The 16,055-nt window shown below is 39.9% G+C and overlaps 1 protein-coding gene across 1 annotated transcript; it reads left to right on the forward strand.

The window, feature by feature from the left end:
* Window positions 1-899: 899 nt before the first annotated feature.
* Window positions 900-15,712, forward strand: dbr1 (debranching RNA lariats 1). The gene is made up of 9 exons (XM_036571786.1): window positions 900-1,004; window positions 2,324-2,702; window positions 2,813-2,937; window positions 3,936-4,016; window positions 4,107-4,192; window positions 6,475-6,699; window positions 10,157-10,234; window positions 10,691-10,836; window positions 13,257-15,712. The coding sequence occupies exons 2-9, from the start codon at window positions 2,506-2,508 to the stop codon at window positions 14,029-14,031; spliced, it is 1,713 nt and encodes a 570-aa protein (XP_036427679.1). The 5' UTR covers window positions 900-1,004; window positions 2,324-2,505; the 3' UTR covers window positions 14,032-15,712.
* The last annotated feature ends 343 nt before the right edge of the window (window positions 15,713-16,055 follow it).

The raw sequence follows: 16,055 nt of genomic DNA on the forward strand, positions 1-16,055 counted from the left end.
ATAAAGAACCATTTAAGCATAAGAATGTCTGCATGGTGAAATTCTTCTTCAGATTGCTGGAAAATGTGTTGTAAATTGTTCTATGTAGCATTAAAAAGGGTTTTGCTATTGTTATAAGCTCGGCATTGTAACAACAGAAGAACCATTTTCAAAAAGGTTCCATGTTGAACCATATACAACACGTTCTCCATCAATCTGAAGAACCATTTCACAATGCAAAGAACCTTTTAATCATGCAATAGGTTTCTTTGAGTGTTCATGGTTCTATATAGAATCATTTTTCTGTACTAAAGAACCATCTTTTTTCAAGAAAGTAGAGTCATTTTCAAAAAGGTTCTATATAGAACCGAATACAACACTTTGTCCATCAATCTGAAGAGCCATTTCAACAGGCAATGAACCCCTTATAGCATGCAAATGGGTCTATATAAAACTCATGGTTCTACCTTAACTAAAGAACCCTTGAAGAGCCATCTTTTTAAGTGTGCACGTTATTTGTGTTAGTAAACCTTCAGATTATGGTCTTATAAAAAAAATACTTGAATAAATTGACTCATGTGCAGAAAAAACGAAACTGTGCTGTTTAATAGTAAAAAAAAGGACTAACTGGGCAAGTCAGATGAAAAAATACTTATTTTTATAGAAGAAAATGAAGAAATACTGCTTGAGTTTCCACGTTTATACAGTCAGTGGGAAAACACGTCTGAGACGTGTATGATAGTTTTGTGATAAAGTTTAAAATGTGTTATTATTTTAATCTTTTCATGAAGGGTTACATGCATGGTTATGTGAGGCAGTTAAAACTTATTTTGAATAAATTATTCAGTTAGAAAACAAATTATTATTATAATTATTCCAAAATAATCGCAGTGGAAAGTGCCGGCGGATGGCGAAAATGAATTTACCTACTGAAACGGACTCGATGCGCATGCGTGCGGTTTGAGTGCATGGAGGCTGAGTGAAGCTGAGAGTGAGAGGATATTTACACGTTTATTTAAAGGCGGGTAAGAAGAGAAAAAATGGGTTTTATTCTTAGTTTTGCAGCGCCAGTGATGGTCCTGTCGCCTGTACCATCAGTGTTTAGCCGGCTGTGTAACCTACCGTACCCGTAAAGCTACAGTTGGCATCTTGTTCTCCGGCTCGATATTCGAATTTTCCGTTCCACCTTAAATGGCGCAGCAGCCTCGCTCTGGCGCCTGAAGCTGTAACCGTAACAGCGGCACCATTTAAGGTGGAACGGAAAATTCGAAAAAAGAAGTCCGCTTCAGCCTCGGACGTGTCGTTTAGCCAGCCGGTGGACAGTATATCTTCCAGTTAGACGCTGAAGAGTTAGACGTTTACATTTATTGAACACGAAGTATTTTGATTCTACTATTGCTGAAAAGACGGACCTAACGTCTTAAAGGGGAACTCCACCGATTTTCAAAAATTCTACATAATTAAATGACTGAAATGTAAACAAAGTCATTCCAAGTGGTTCCCAGTGGTGGTGATAGGAACCAGACGTCCACCTCTAAAAACTCCCTCACTGAAAGTTTCTACATGGCATGGTTAGATAAGCGCTGCTTGATGTCTGAGAAAGTTGTATGATAGTTTTGTGATAAAGTTTTGGCTTAAAATGTGTTATTATTTTAATCCATTCATGAAGGGTTACATGCAGGGTAATGTGAGGCAAAGAAAACATATTTTCTTCAGATTCATTACTATTTTACCATCACATTAGACACTCATAAGACACGTGTAGGTTCACTGGTGGTTGTGGATAGTAAGTAAAAAGGCTATATTTCTGTTGTAGACATCGAAAACCCCAGGGACGTATTTTCACAAGGCAGGATTTTTCAGTTAGCCAGATAATTAAAGCCCAAAGATGAGGATTGTCCACTGGGAATGTCCCTCAGCTCTTCTTCTATTGAGCAGGCTTGACTTTGGGCTTAAATAATGTGGCTAAATTGAGAAATACAGCTTTGAGAAACACCTCCCCGGTTCATATCACCACACTGTAAAGAAATCAGAGTATGTAAGTTTCTCTGCAAACGAACCATTTCAGGTTAAACCACTCTGGATGACTCTGTTTACATCTCAAGGACTGAATTAATCCTAAAATTTTGAAAAATTGCTGGAGTTCCCCTTTAAGGTTGAACATGTTCATGCACAGTATGTCCAAAAGTTTGCAGACATGTTTCTTCTGAAGTCAGATGGGAGTTTAAAGTCTTCTGGAAGACCCATATGAAAGATCATGATACATAATGCGAAGATGGCAGGTGTCTGGATGCTTTCGGACATACAGTGTTAGTTTTTCCTTTAACATTACCTTCTTCCACAGTCATGCCACCAGGTGCCCTGTAGGACCGCAGCGGTTGTGCTGGATATGTGCCGCCCCGAGTGCTTGGATCTAATAAGGAGATATCCAAAGAAGGCCTCTCGCAGCTTGCTGGCTGAGTTACTCACCTCACTGGCTGGATTTTTAGTTTTATAAACAAAACTTCAACTTCAACACGTCCGGATATGAAAATAGCCGTTGAAGGCTGCTGCCATGGCGAACTGGACAAGATATATGAGACCATCGGCTACCTGGAGCGCAAGGAAGGCGTTAAGGTGGACCTGCTGTTGTGCTGCGGGGACTTCCAGGCTGTGCGGAACGAGGGAGACATGAAGTGTATGGCCGTGCCTGCAAAGTACCGGCAGATGCAGACGTTTTACAAGTAAGGACCAAGAGCGTCTGTGTAGTGCGACTGTTGAGGCTGTTTAGACTGTAGCTCAGTTTTAAGACTTTTCCTTTGTTTTGATCTTTGTTTGCTCTGGGCTGTGGTAGGTACTACTCTGGAGAGAAGAAAGCTCCCGTCCTCACCATCTTCATCGGTGGAAACCATGAAGCTTCTAACCATTTGCAAGAGCTTCCTTATGGAGGCTGGGTGGCCCCCAATATATACTACTTAGGTAAGAGTTCATATATTTATATTGTGAGCACTCGTCTATTGGAATAGTTAGTTCATGATATTGATAAGTTATGATGATTGCTAATTATGATGATTGCTAATTATGATGATTGCTAATTATGATGATTGCTAATTATGATAAGGTAATTGGTCATAATATTGATAAACTATGAAGATTACTAATTCTGACAATTATTAATTATAAGATAATAGTTCATACATTGATAAGTTACGATGATTACTAATTATGATGATTACTTATTATGATAATTATTCATTATGATAAGGTAACAGTTCATAATTATGAATTTAAGGTAGACCCTGACTGATATGAAGCTTTTGTGACAAACACTGATGTGATTTTAAAAGTATAGAAGTTTCAATATTTCAATAACTGTAATTTTGAATAGAGTTTTTAAATGAATTATATACATTATAACAATACATAATAATATATAATATAGTTTTTATTAAATTAAGGATGCAGCGGTCATCAGTTTTAATGGCTGTTTTTTTTTTGTTGTTTTTTTTTAACTTTATTTTTTAGAAAATAAGTTTTTTTGGGGGGTGGGGGGTGGGGTAACATGTTCCAGTGGTTGTGTTTTGTTTGTTTGTTTGTTTTGTTTTTTGTGTTGTTGGCTAATTTCCAGTGCAGATTTCCAGTACTTTCTTCTGGTCAAAGTTACAATAGAAATAACATTATTTGCTCTTTAATAAGCCAAACTGGCATTTTACATATAAATAAAATGAATCAAAATCACATACGGTGCTACATTTGATGGTTACGATACGACCCTTTCATACAGATTTAGCAGCAGCCTTCAATACAGCGTTAGGTTCCAGTCTAACCCCTTTAACCCATTTGGGACCTCAATTGTGATAAGTGATACAAATTAAAATAACACTGTCAAAATTGTCTCAGTATCATCTGATGTTATACTGATATATTGTTCAAGCACTGATTCCAGGGTTCAGAGTTGACTTGCCCTGTGTTTGCAGGCTATGCTGGCGTTGTTCGCTACAAAGGCATAAGAATCGGCGGCCTGTCTGGAATCTTCAAATCCCACGATTACAGGAAAGGTGAGGGCGGAGAAGAACCTCCACATCCACCTGTCTTTGGATATGAACCCAAAATCAAGGTGCACACATTAAATCTCTCTCTGTTTTCAGGACACTATGAGTTCCCACCGTACAGCCAGGAAACCCTGCGCAGTGTCTACCACGTTAGGAACAGTGATGTTTTCAAACTGAAACAGGTAAGTCTGACTGAGAGAGAGAAAACTCCTGAAGGAAGTTTGAATGATCCCGAGTTTGTATAGATAAAGAAATCGTTGGTGATGATAATTTAGTTAGTGTGTTTGTTGAACACGCACACTGACTAACTTGAGATCAACCTGAACTCAGAATTGGCCTTTTTAACTTATTATTTCATGTTTCTGATCATATTCATACGTGCAAACTCACCTTTTCGAACGATGAACATGCCATTCGTACCATTTAAAATGCTTGATTCTTGTTTTCCTGTAGTCTTCCCTCAAAATGTAATGACTTTTATATTAACTTTAAAATATTATCTGATCTTTCGTTATGTTTTACTACCCCTTCCACCCTCCCTACCTCTCATGGAGAGAAAGTTTACTAGGGTTCCTGCAGATCCCGTTTAAAGTCTTTGAATAGATTAAAAAATTACATAATAAGGTCATTAAATGTCTAAAAATGCCTAATTTATTTCTATTTGTGTTGTTAAATTCTTAGATGATACCTAAAAGACCAGTGACCACTGGCATAAACCATCTTAAGTATATCTTAATTTAAATGCTTAAGGGGCACATTTAAAGCTGTAAATGTAAAATTGTCAAGTGTAAAAAAACTCAGTTATGGATTTTTTTTTTTACTTTAACATTTACGAAATATTTTACGCAGTGAAGAAAAAACCCAAGGCCAGTGTATTTCATGCAGGTGACCACAGGTTGAAAAGATTCACAGCGTATATGAAACTAATTCAGAATTGTCCGCAGACCAAACCTATCCAGCTAACAGTGGTCATTCGGTCAGAAGCTGTCTGCTGTTTCCATAAAATAGACATTAATACATGCCATATTTGAGTTTGTGTGCAGTACTACATGGTGGAAATTATCCTTTGCTGAGGTTGTAAAAAGATATTTAAAAAGCATTGAATTTGATTTTAAAATTTTCATTACAATATGCTACATGGTTTATTTTAGAGGTGGTCGATATGGCAAAAATACAATATCACGATACTTCAGGAAATTTTCACGATACTAAACAAATATATGTTTGATGATTTTTAGTTTGTCTGAGGTTTGACAACAGACAAAAAGACCCATTTAGAAGATACAATCAAAAAACTTTTTTAAGTACAAATTATTTTTTTTATTTTAGCTTTTCAAATTCTGTGCTTCACTAGACTTCGACAAATCTGTCTTATATGCTATTTAAATATGCAAATAGATATACTTTTATTCATACTCTCTTATACTTCAACTCATGCCTATTTTTGTCTATTTATTTATTTCTGCCTAACTTATGTCTATTTTAATTTCTGTGTAGAATATCGCTGTTGTCTGAAGAAAACCTCGTATCTCCATTTTTGTCGTTTTTCAGTTTTTAACATAATTTGAAAATGCTTGTTTCATGATGAATGGACCAAAAGAAACGACCCAGAATTGCTTGGGAAAAAGTCTGGTTCCATTGACTTACATTAAAAGTTAAGTAGGTTTTTTCCTTCTCCTGTAAAGTTACTATTCTGGAGATACGAGGTTTTCTTCCGACAACAGCGATATGTAAGTCTGTGTGCAATTATATGTCTTGCTACTGTAACACGCAATTTATCTATCTATCTATCTGTTTAAATCAAATAACTCTTTTTAATGAAACATGGTGTTCTAGAAATGCTGACGATATTCAAGATATGATCAGAAAAGCATGTTGTGATGTAATTTATCACGATAATGGTGAATATCGTCGTATCGCACAGCCCTAGTTTATTTATTTACTTCAAACTGCACATGCTTTAATCAAACCGCTGATTAAGTAAGCATAATAATAAATAACCCATTCCTGCCTTATGTATAGTTCTTCGTTCTCCTTGTTTTACACTCTTAAAAACGATGGTTCTTCAAGGGCTCTTTAGTAAAGAAAATGGTTCTATGAAGAACCATGAACATTTAAAGAACCCTTTGCATGGTTAAAGGGTTCTTTGCATCATCAAAGCGTTCTTCAGATTGATGGAAAATGTGCTGTAGATGGTTCTATGTAGAACCTTTTTGAAAAGGGTTCTTCTATTGTTACAAGCTTTACATCATAACAATAGAAGAACCCGTTTGAGTGCTATATAGAACCCTTTACCAAAAGGTTCAATGTAGAAACATCTGAAGAACGCTTTAATCATGTAAAGGGTTCACTTAGTGTTCATAATTCTGTATAGCACCATTTTCTTTACTAAGAACCCTTAAAGAACCATCTTTTTTTAGTGGTGTGTGTATATATAACGTTCCATTCTTTCGCACCGTCGCAGATCCGGATGCCCATGGATGTGTTTATGACCCACGACTGGCCGCGGGGCATCTACCACTATGGCAGCACGGACGAGCTGCTGCGGAAGAAGCGGTTCTTGCGTGAGGAAGTGGAGTCCGGCATACTGGGCAGCCCAGCTGCCGCTGACCTGCTCCAGCACCTGCAGCCCAGCTACTGGTTCTCTGCACATCTGCACGTCAAATTCGCCGCCCTGGTGCAGCATGAGGTACAGCAGCTCCCATATGGAGGAGTTCAGTCACACTGATGGGCCTCTTTTCCACTGCAGGGCCGAACGGTTCTGAGCACGGAGGGTAAACGTTCCTGTGGCGTTTCCACACGGACACGGTTCGACACAGAATGCCTAAAAACTGGGCTCAGCCTGTTTTTTTGGCACGGTTAGCTAACCGTACTCGGGGCCACAGCAGAGAATTTGTAGTGAGGAGAATTACCACTCTGTAATGTCTTCTGGGTTTCTCAAACACTAGAGGGCGCTCCCGAGTGAGTCCATAATGAATGGGTTAATATGGAGCATTTCAGTAAAATCATAGTTTATAAATGCTTAAACATTTTTAATGTAAAAGAATACATTTATTTCCTGAACACAGAACAGCATAAAACATTTTAACACTGCTGATATATTTTAAGAGCTTTTAAACTCGAGTTATAGGAGTTTAAAATGGCACGTCATGTATGTCCATGACGTCTGTGAGTGCGAACAGCCATTGAGCTGCTCTGCTCGCCAACCAATCAGCACTCACTAGCAGTAATGCCCACCTTCTGCCGCCCAAAACCCATTTTCTGTAGAAAATAGGAAATATTTAGTGAAATACATCCTTCTACTTTCTAAAATTAAAGGAACGTTCTGGGCGAGTGATTAGAAACTATTTAAACTTTTTGTTTTTGGTCGTTTACTCCCATTCATTGAGGACTCACTCGTGGGCGCCCTCTGCTGTTTAGCAGTCCTGTTTTTGATATAAAGGGGAAAATAGGAAGTGGCCAGGCTCCTCATAAACCAGCTCTGGCCACAGAGCCGTTCGGTGGGATGATGTTATGATGTAGCTGTTCGCTGATTGGTTCTGTGTTTATTTTGGCATTGTGCCACAGCATCCTGCTACGCTAATTTCAAACCCGAAAGCATTCAAATAAATTCAGTTTGCTCAAATAAATGAAAGCAGTGCACGATTTTAAATCCATCATTCAATAAACATCAAAGCTTCATTTCATGCTGCCAGCGCTGCTCACCACAGAACAGATTTGATTCTGACAAGCTTTACTGACACAAATGTAGATGATAATGACTCATATCTGAGGAAGAGAAGTTGAGTGACTGATGTTGGAGGGACAGAAAAACGAAATTAACCTCTTCTCTGGTGTCTGAAGCTGGAGCCTCCTAGCTAAGCTAATGCTAGCCGGTTCTTCTCTCCTAGCTAACTTGGCTAAAGAGAGCCAAACAGCACAGTGCAGGTTCCATTCAACTAACTTAACTGCTCTGCTATCACAAGTATAGATGATAAAAACTTATAATAGCGAGAGCAAAGTCGACCGATCGGTGTTGGAGTGACAGAAAGCTGAAATCGGACCTGTTCCGTTAGAGCTTTAAGCTGTAGTCTGCTAGGCTAAGCTAACGCGAGTGCACGGTGCCTCCATAGATATACATACGTAGATGCTGCATTGCCTGTTGTTCTCTATGTGAGGCGAGACGTCTGCGCGTCCGCCATGTTGGAGAGGTCAAGATCCACTTGTGAACAGATTCACTTGTATTGAGAGACGATGAGTCTCAGGATTAAATCAGCCACAACTTCCTTATTACTCAACTGATTTTCACTCAGTCTGTTTTGTTATAATCCTCAGACATTATTTAATCTAGATATTTTATTAATCTCGGTAGCTTTTATTTCTATAATAACTAATCATGCTAATTAGTGCTAATCCGGACCAGCAGCAAAGTATTCAGTCTGTACCTGACGTTAAAAACCGAGTTTAGCGCGAGAAACACAATCAGACACATCAGCAAATCCATCAATGTGTGAATCATTTCTAATCTTAATACACATTAAAACAAACCCCCAAAACACAGTAAGAAGGATGATGTTGGCTTCCTATTTACCAGCTTCTTGTTCGAGTTTTCCCATTCCACCTTAAATGGTACAGCAGTCACTTTCTGGTGCCTGAAGCTGCACCATTTAAAGTGGAACAGGAAAATTCGAACAAGAAGCTGGTAAATAAGAAGCTAACTAACAGGTTCGTGTTAGAAGGTGCTAACGTTAATCTATTATGATTATCTACAGGGATTAAGGAATGATATAACTTACCACTACAAAGCCTTAACCATCACTGTAAATAAATAACTACTACATAAAGTTAGGACCCCCTGAATAGACTATTAAATGAAATAAGCTTAATATAAAACCAGAGGAAAAACAATCACATCAACAGGTTCTCTGTTCCTCACCAGCCACACGACCACATCTACACATAAACATCACACAGACTATCCGCATCACACTGACATGAGCGTGGATCGCTGTCTTCCCTCCATTATATAATCCTATTCTACTTTCTGAGTGTAATATTCTTGAAATAGTGTAATTTTGCACAGTATCTTTCTTAAACTGCCGCTCTGTAATGTTACTGAATGCAGTCCAGCAGCGATGTTGACCGCCCTAAAATGGCGGCACCGTTGACGTGCCTGGCTGGACCCAACGGGGCATCTAAATATGTATATCAGTGGGTGCCTCCCACTGCAGTACAGGCTCGGTTCTAGCAAACTGTTGCTTTAAAACACCCGTTTAGAGGATAAAGACTCATATCTGAGAGCACAAATTCAAATGACTGGTGTTGAAGTGACAAAGATATAAAATAAAATTGTTCTGTGGTGTTTTGAGTTGTACTGTGCTGGGCGACGCTAATGTAGTTATCTGGCTACAGGTGAAACTCACCGCAGTACAGTCTGTTTCAGTAACTCCTGCTCAAGTACCACCCGTTTAGAGAATAAACAAGAGGAGAGCAGCTGAGAGTCCAGAGTTGGAGTGACAGACGGAATCAAACGTGTTTGTGGTGGGTGGCGTGTGTTGCTATTAGCCTGTTAGTAGTTACGTATTCATTTGTGTAGTTTTCTTGGGTATTTCCTGGTTCTGATTTAGCAGTACAACAGATGGAAACAGAAACCATAACTGGTCTCACGAGTCTGGACCAGCGCAGAACAGCCCAGTACGGCCCTGAGAACCGTTTGGCTCGAAAGTGGAAAAGCGGCCACGGAGTGCCTGAATGAACAGGACGGTCGCCTGCTGTTGGCAAAGCAGGTGGCGCATGCATTAGGATGGCATTAGGGGGCAGTCATGGGCTGGAGGTTAGGGAACCAGCCTTGCAACCGGAAGGTCGCCGGTTCGATCCCCTGAGCCGATAGTACAGGACTGAGGTGCCCTTGAGCAAGGCGCCTAACCCCCAACTGCTTCCCGGGCGCTGTGGATAGGGCTGACCACTGCTCTGGGCAAGTGTGCTCACTGCCCCCTAGTGTTTGTGTCTTCACTAGTATGTATGTGGTGTCTCACTGCATGGATGGGTTAAATTGCGGAGGTGAAATTTCCCCATTGTGGGTCTAATAAGGGTCACTTAATCTTAATCTTAATCAAGGATGAATGAACATTTTGCAGATTACAGACTGTGTGTTTGTGTGTCCATAGGCCAAAGGGAACACCTCTCCTAAAACCACCAAGTTCCTCTCTCTAGACAAGTGTCTTCCATATAGAGACTTCCTTCAGGTAAGGCCCTGATCCAGGTATACTGATTATATTAATAATAAACCTGTAATTTTAAATTATGAAACAGGTTCTCACTAATAACCATACATGACGCGCAGTGAGTAAGACATGATGCAGCGTAATCTTCTCTGGTTTTTCAGAGCATGCATTACTTTATGTAAATAGCATCCTGTTCCCAATGAATGTAACACTTGAAGTCTTGCTCAAGGACTTTTATTGTGGCATTTACTTCTTGGGGATTCTTCTTCAGATCGCCCCCTGCTGTTTGCATTCAAAATGTAGATTCACAATGAATTGGAGGTGATGCACATTACAGCCTGTACAGTATAACATGCCATGTTTCCCCCATATTCTGTTTTATTTGACACTATCTACGTGTTTTAAATGATTAAATGACAGTAACTAAGCACATTTTAAGAATTTCTAATTGGAAAAAAAACTGTTGTGACGTTCTAGATAGTGGAGGTGGCGGACAGACCCGGCTCCTCTGAACAGCTGGAGTATGACCCAGAATGGCTGGCCATCTTGAAGGCCACGGACCACCTCCAGAAACCCTCGTCCAGCATGTGGCACCCCCCGGAGAATAACGGCCTTCACACAAGGTAAGGAACTTACTGTCCATCTCTCTGACTGCTGCTACAACGAGAACACTATCAGGCTGAGAGGTAAATACTGGCGCTAAAGTTTATCCTTATAGTGGAACTCCACTGAAAATTTCTGCGTGATTCAATCATTGAGATGTAAACAGTAAATCAGAGTGGTTTGATGTGAAACGGTTCGTTGTAGAGAAACTCTACAAAGGCGATACCAGGGGTCGCAGTGTCTACATCATCACATGTCCGTCTGAAATATCAGTTGAATCTTTACGATGTTGATAGTTTTTTTTCTTTAAAGCAAATATCTGCCATTATACAACAGTTAGTTCCGGCCACGCAAGCTGATTGGTTGAGAGGCGTTCTAACCGTGCTGTTATTTTGCCATAACATCACATTTTTTTCACAAACACTGCATCACTCTGCTGAGGCGCCGTTGCTAAGCGACAACTTTGACAGCTGTAGGAGGCGCTCAAGCCATTTGAACGTTTTTACTTCTTACTTTGCCACAAACAGAAAATGGATACTTTTAAGATCACATTTGACCGACAGCCGATTTGGTCAGACTCTGAAGATGAGACGACACTAAATTCCCAAACTGTCATCACCACTGAGCAGCTTTTCTGTCGGCAGCTGTGACAGAAGAACAGATAAACAACCTGGAATCAGCCAGAAATGAACCCAACACCATTCGCCAACCTAAATGGGCTGTAAGATGCTGGCCGGAACAAAACAACATTAATACTGATCTGGCAAAAATTGACAAAACTGAGCTGAACTTGATATTGCGGCAGTTTTATGGCTCAGTCTGATTTGGTCAGACTCTGAAGATCAGACTACACGTTTGGCGAATGGTATTAGGTTCATTTCTGGCTGATTCCAGGTTGTTTAGCTGTTCTTCTGTCACAGCTGCCGACTGAAAAGCTGCTCAGTGGTGATGACAGTTTGGGAATTTAGTGTAAGGAGCTGGAGAACGAGCTGCCGGCTGTGCAGCGAGTGGGCGGGGCTCGTTACTCTGACGCAGAAACAAGCTGCTTGTTAAGGAACTATAATTTGGTGAAGGAACTGCAAACATTAAAACATATTAAACGCCGCGTTCACGGCCCAGTTTATTAATTTATCACTTAATTATTTAACTGTTGTATAAAAGCAATAGAACACTCCAGGAGTGTGTTATCGTAAATAACATCATCATCTATGGCGACCAAATCATAGCCGTGATGTTATTTCACGATAACACACTCCCTCTCATGTTCTATTGCATAAATATCAATATAATTCCAATATCATCATGCATCCCTAACCTAGAGTGTAAGTACAACCATTTTATTTACTATCCAGAACCACCAGTGAACCTATGAGTGTCTTCTGAGTTTAAACGTTTAATATTGATAATGGTAAAAAAGTGGCAAAAACAAAAAAAAAAAACATTTTCTTTGGGGACTATTTTGCCTGCCATAATTCTACATGTACCTCTCTACCATGATCGGATCTTAAAAAACAGATGTCTCTCAGAACCATCATAAAACAATGTCTCAGGCATCAGGCAGTGCATTAATAAGCACTTCATGTGATGACTTTCTGTGAGAGCGCTTTTTTTTAAGAAATTAAACGTTTTGGACGTCTGGCTCCAATTAGCACCACTCTGCATTTCACATCAAATCACTCTATTTACATCTCAAAGGGGAACTCCACTCATTTTTAAAAATTTCTGCACAGCTAATTTGTTACGATATATGGATACCGCATTCAGAGTGGTTTGGTGTGAAACGCTCTGTTCTAGAGAAACTTACCGAGTCAGAATTGTTCACAGTGGTGGTCATAGGAACCAGACGTCCACCTTTAAAAGCTCCCTCACAGAAAGTTATTCCATGAAGTGGTAATAAATACATTGCATGATGCCACACACATTGTTTTAGAGAAGGTTTATGTCTGAAATGTTTATTTTTATCAAATACCTTGAAGGCAGAGAGGTATATGCAGGGTGTTGTAGATCAAAATAGTCCCCAGATTCAGATTTACCATTTTAGCATCAACATTACATATAAAATCTTATAAGATACGTTTAGGTTCCCTGGTGGTTTTGGATAGTAAATAAACCCCTGGTTTTTATCACCACCACTGTAAAGAAATCTGAGTTGGTAAGTTTCTTTAAAACTGAGCATTTCACATCAAACCACTCTGAATGCCTCCATGATTTAATTATGCAGAAATTTAGAAAAATTGGTGGAATTCCCCTTTAAGTACTGTATTCTAATACTAATTCCAAATTGCATGATTACAAATGTGATCCTTATGAAAAAAAATAGGAATACATAAAGTATTTTATTTGATTTTAGTAATCAGATGATATCCAGTTTGCATGCAGTCCGTTAGTACCCAACACTGTTCACCACAACGTAGATCACCACACTGTGCCTTTTGTGTAGGTGGGACTACAGTGCTTCGGAGGAGGCCATGATGGAGGTGGTCAGCGACTTGAATGGTGAGCTGAGCATCCCGGAGAATTTCAGCCAGACGGTGCCCCCGTATGACCCCACTCGCCCTCAGCCAAACACAGCCCCCGCCTACTCCACCAACCCCCAGACCACCGAACTGTGCGCTACCCTCAGCCTCACAGACATCTACGTCCTGGCCAGCCAGGGTGGCCGGGGCACTGCAGCGGAGGAGGGTGCGGCCACCGAGGAGGAGGAAGACGACGAGGACAACCAGAGCACGGGTAGCGTGGAAGAACCCAGCGAGTATCCCACCGACACCTCGGGTCTCTCCAGCTCCTACAACCCTGACGAGATCACCATCGAGGACGAATGGGATGAAGAAGAAGGTGAGGAAGAAGAGAAAGGGTCAGATGCAGTGGTCCCGGAGGCTCCGGATGGAGCTCGGGACAGCGACAGGGACAGCAGCCCGCCGCGAGAGGCCGCAGGCCGGCTTATCCTACCACCCCCTCGCACCGAATCAGAAACGGAGGACGTGCTGCCTTCACCTTTGGCTCTCAGGCTTCCTCCACCGTCCGGCTCCACGCCGTCCTCCTCCACTGGGCTCTCACAGACGAGCTCGGAGGAAGAGGGCGGTGCCCCCCCAGCTAGAGTCCCCAAACGCTGCAGTGGGGAGGCCAAAGGCACCCAGAGCCCCTCAGGCGGCACACCCAGAATCAAACGACGCAACCAGAGCATCTACACAGCGGTGGAAGACGAGGAGAGTTAGTTACAGATGTCATTGCTGTGTGTTTGCATTAGTGCTTCTTAATCTAATCCTCAAGGCGCCTCAGCAGGTCCACATGTTTGCTTTGTTTACGATACGATCCCAGCAGTTATTCAGGAGGACTTTAGTAGAAAATTCAAATTTAAACCATTTTCACACTATATTAGTCACCAGGCTAATGTAGCTAATAAATAATCTAAGACTTTCTTTTACATTAGTACAACGGCATTTTAGGGCCACTGGAAAAAAAGACATAAATAAAATACTTCGAAAATAAAGTCGGAATATTTCAATAATAGTCATAAAGTTACAAGAATAAACTCGTGATATTTGGAGGATAAAGTGGGCTAATTGTAGGGGGGCTGCTATCATGCGTTGGGGCCTCGGTTGCTTTACTGGAGAGGATGAAGACGGCGAGCGTGCCGGAGTTCCACTCCTTCGGGATCGATCATTTTGATTACCATTCTCAGTGTCTCCTGTGAGACTACATGCCCTCTTCGAATGGCACAGAGATGTAGCCACTGATAGCCGTGTAGACGGTCACTGTCTGCGATTCTCCTTCAACAGAACAGACAGACAGTTTCCAGACAGAGTCGGTCTAGATCTTTACTCTAAATAAACACAGTTTCCTGCTCAGCCATTTCAGCCGTTTCTTATACTAATAACAGGCTGGTGCTGACGTGCCAGCAGACTGAGTGTTTCTTTATGGGTGAAAGTGATACGAAAGTATAACACTACCAACTCAACACCCCTCATTTTAACACAAAACCTTTTGGCCATAATATTGCAACTTTTCCTGGTAATATACTCTAATGTCGTAATTCTGCAACTTTATTCTCAAAATTTTATGTTTTTATTATCAAACTTTTATGCCCTTTTTTTGAAATACTATGATTTTATTCTAGAAAATACGACTTCATTCTCGAGGTCTATTATTATTATTATTATTTTTATTTTATTTTTTTTAAACAGTGGCCCTAAAACGCTGTCAGACATTAGCTACATAGCTCCAGTGTAAAGCTTCAAAAAAGCAAACTTGAGACACTAAACTTGTCTCCATTTAGCTTAATGGAGAAAATTTGGGTGTAAATTTGAGTTTTCACCAAAATGTTTATTTTATAACCTGGTTCAGGTGTGTTGAGACTAAAAATGTGAATGATCTGTAGAGCCCTGACGACTGGTTTAAGAACCACTAGTATTCTTTAATTTATAGACCAAAACATGATTTTTTCAGTATGATAAGTTTATATCATCTGTGTTTTTGGTTTTGACTTTTTAAATGAGGGTTTTTGCATTTAAGAATAATTGACTTTAACTGTTTAAAGTCTTTAGCAAAAACCCACTGATGATAAAAGGTTTTAGACTATAATCATCAAAGCCACCATTCTGATTTTTTTTTTTTTCTCCTGCCATACTTTCGGTTTGTCTTCACATGTATTCACTCTTGTAGTCTTTCGTATATCATCGTCAGGTTTATCTCCTACGATAAACATTTAGTCGTTGATTCATTTGTTCACATCTTTATACTACAAAGTTTCTCATGTTTGTTTTTTTTAATTTGAGAAAGAAATTCTAAACTGTGCTGAAAGTTTTTGATGTCTTATTTTCCTTTTTTTAAACGGGACATGATCTCAGTTCGATTTGTACGCTTGCAGTGATATTAAAGAACAAAGATCGCTGTACAGTGGTGTCATTGTGTTTGTATTTACTACCACAAATCATTGTCTGCGAATGAAAAATCAAAAATATTTGTAATCTTTGAATTGAAGCTATATGATGATTGAGTTGAGTTCAATAAATTAGCATACTAGTTTGAAGTATAGAGCAGTGTAGTTTACTCCATTCTTTTAACTGGAGCGTTAAAAGACTACAATATAAGAACGTGTTATCTAGAACCCGAGTCAAAGCTAAGCTACATGGCAATGAGAAAAACCATGCTAGTAAACTTTTGGACTTGTTAGTATCAACGATGCTACCAAATAATGCAAATCAATTTCTTCAAATGACTATATAAAGGAACTTAATCT

Source organism: Colossoma macropomum, unplaced genomic scaffold, assembly GCF_904425465.1.
Source record: "Colossoma macropomum unplaced genomic scaffold, Colossoma_macropomum, whole genome shotgun sequence".
Classification (NCBI taxonomy): Eukaryota; Metazoa; Chordata; class Actinopteri; order Characiformes; family Serrasalmidae; genus Colossoma; species Colossoma macropomum.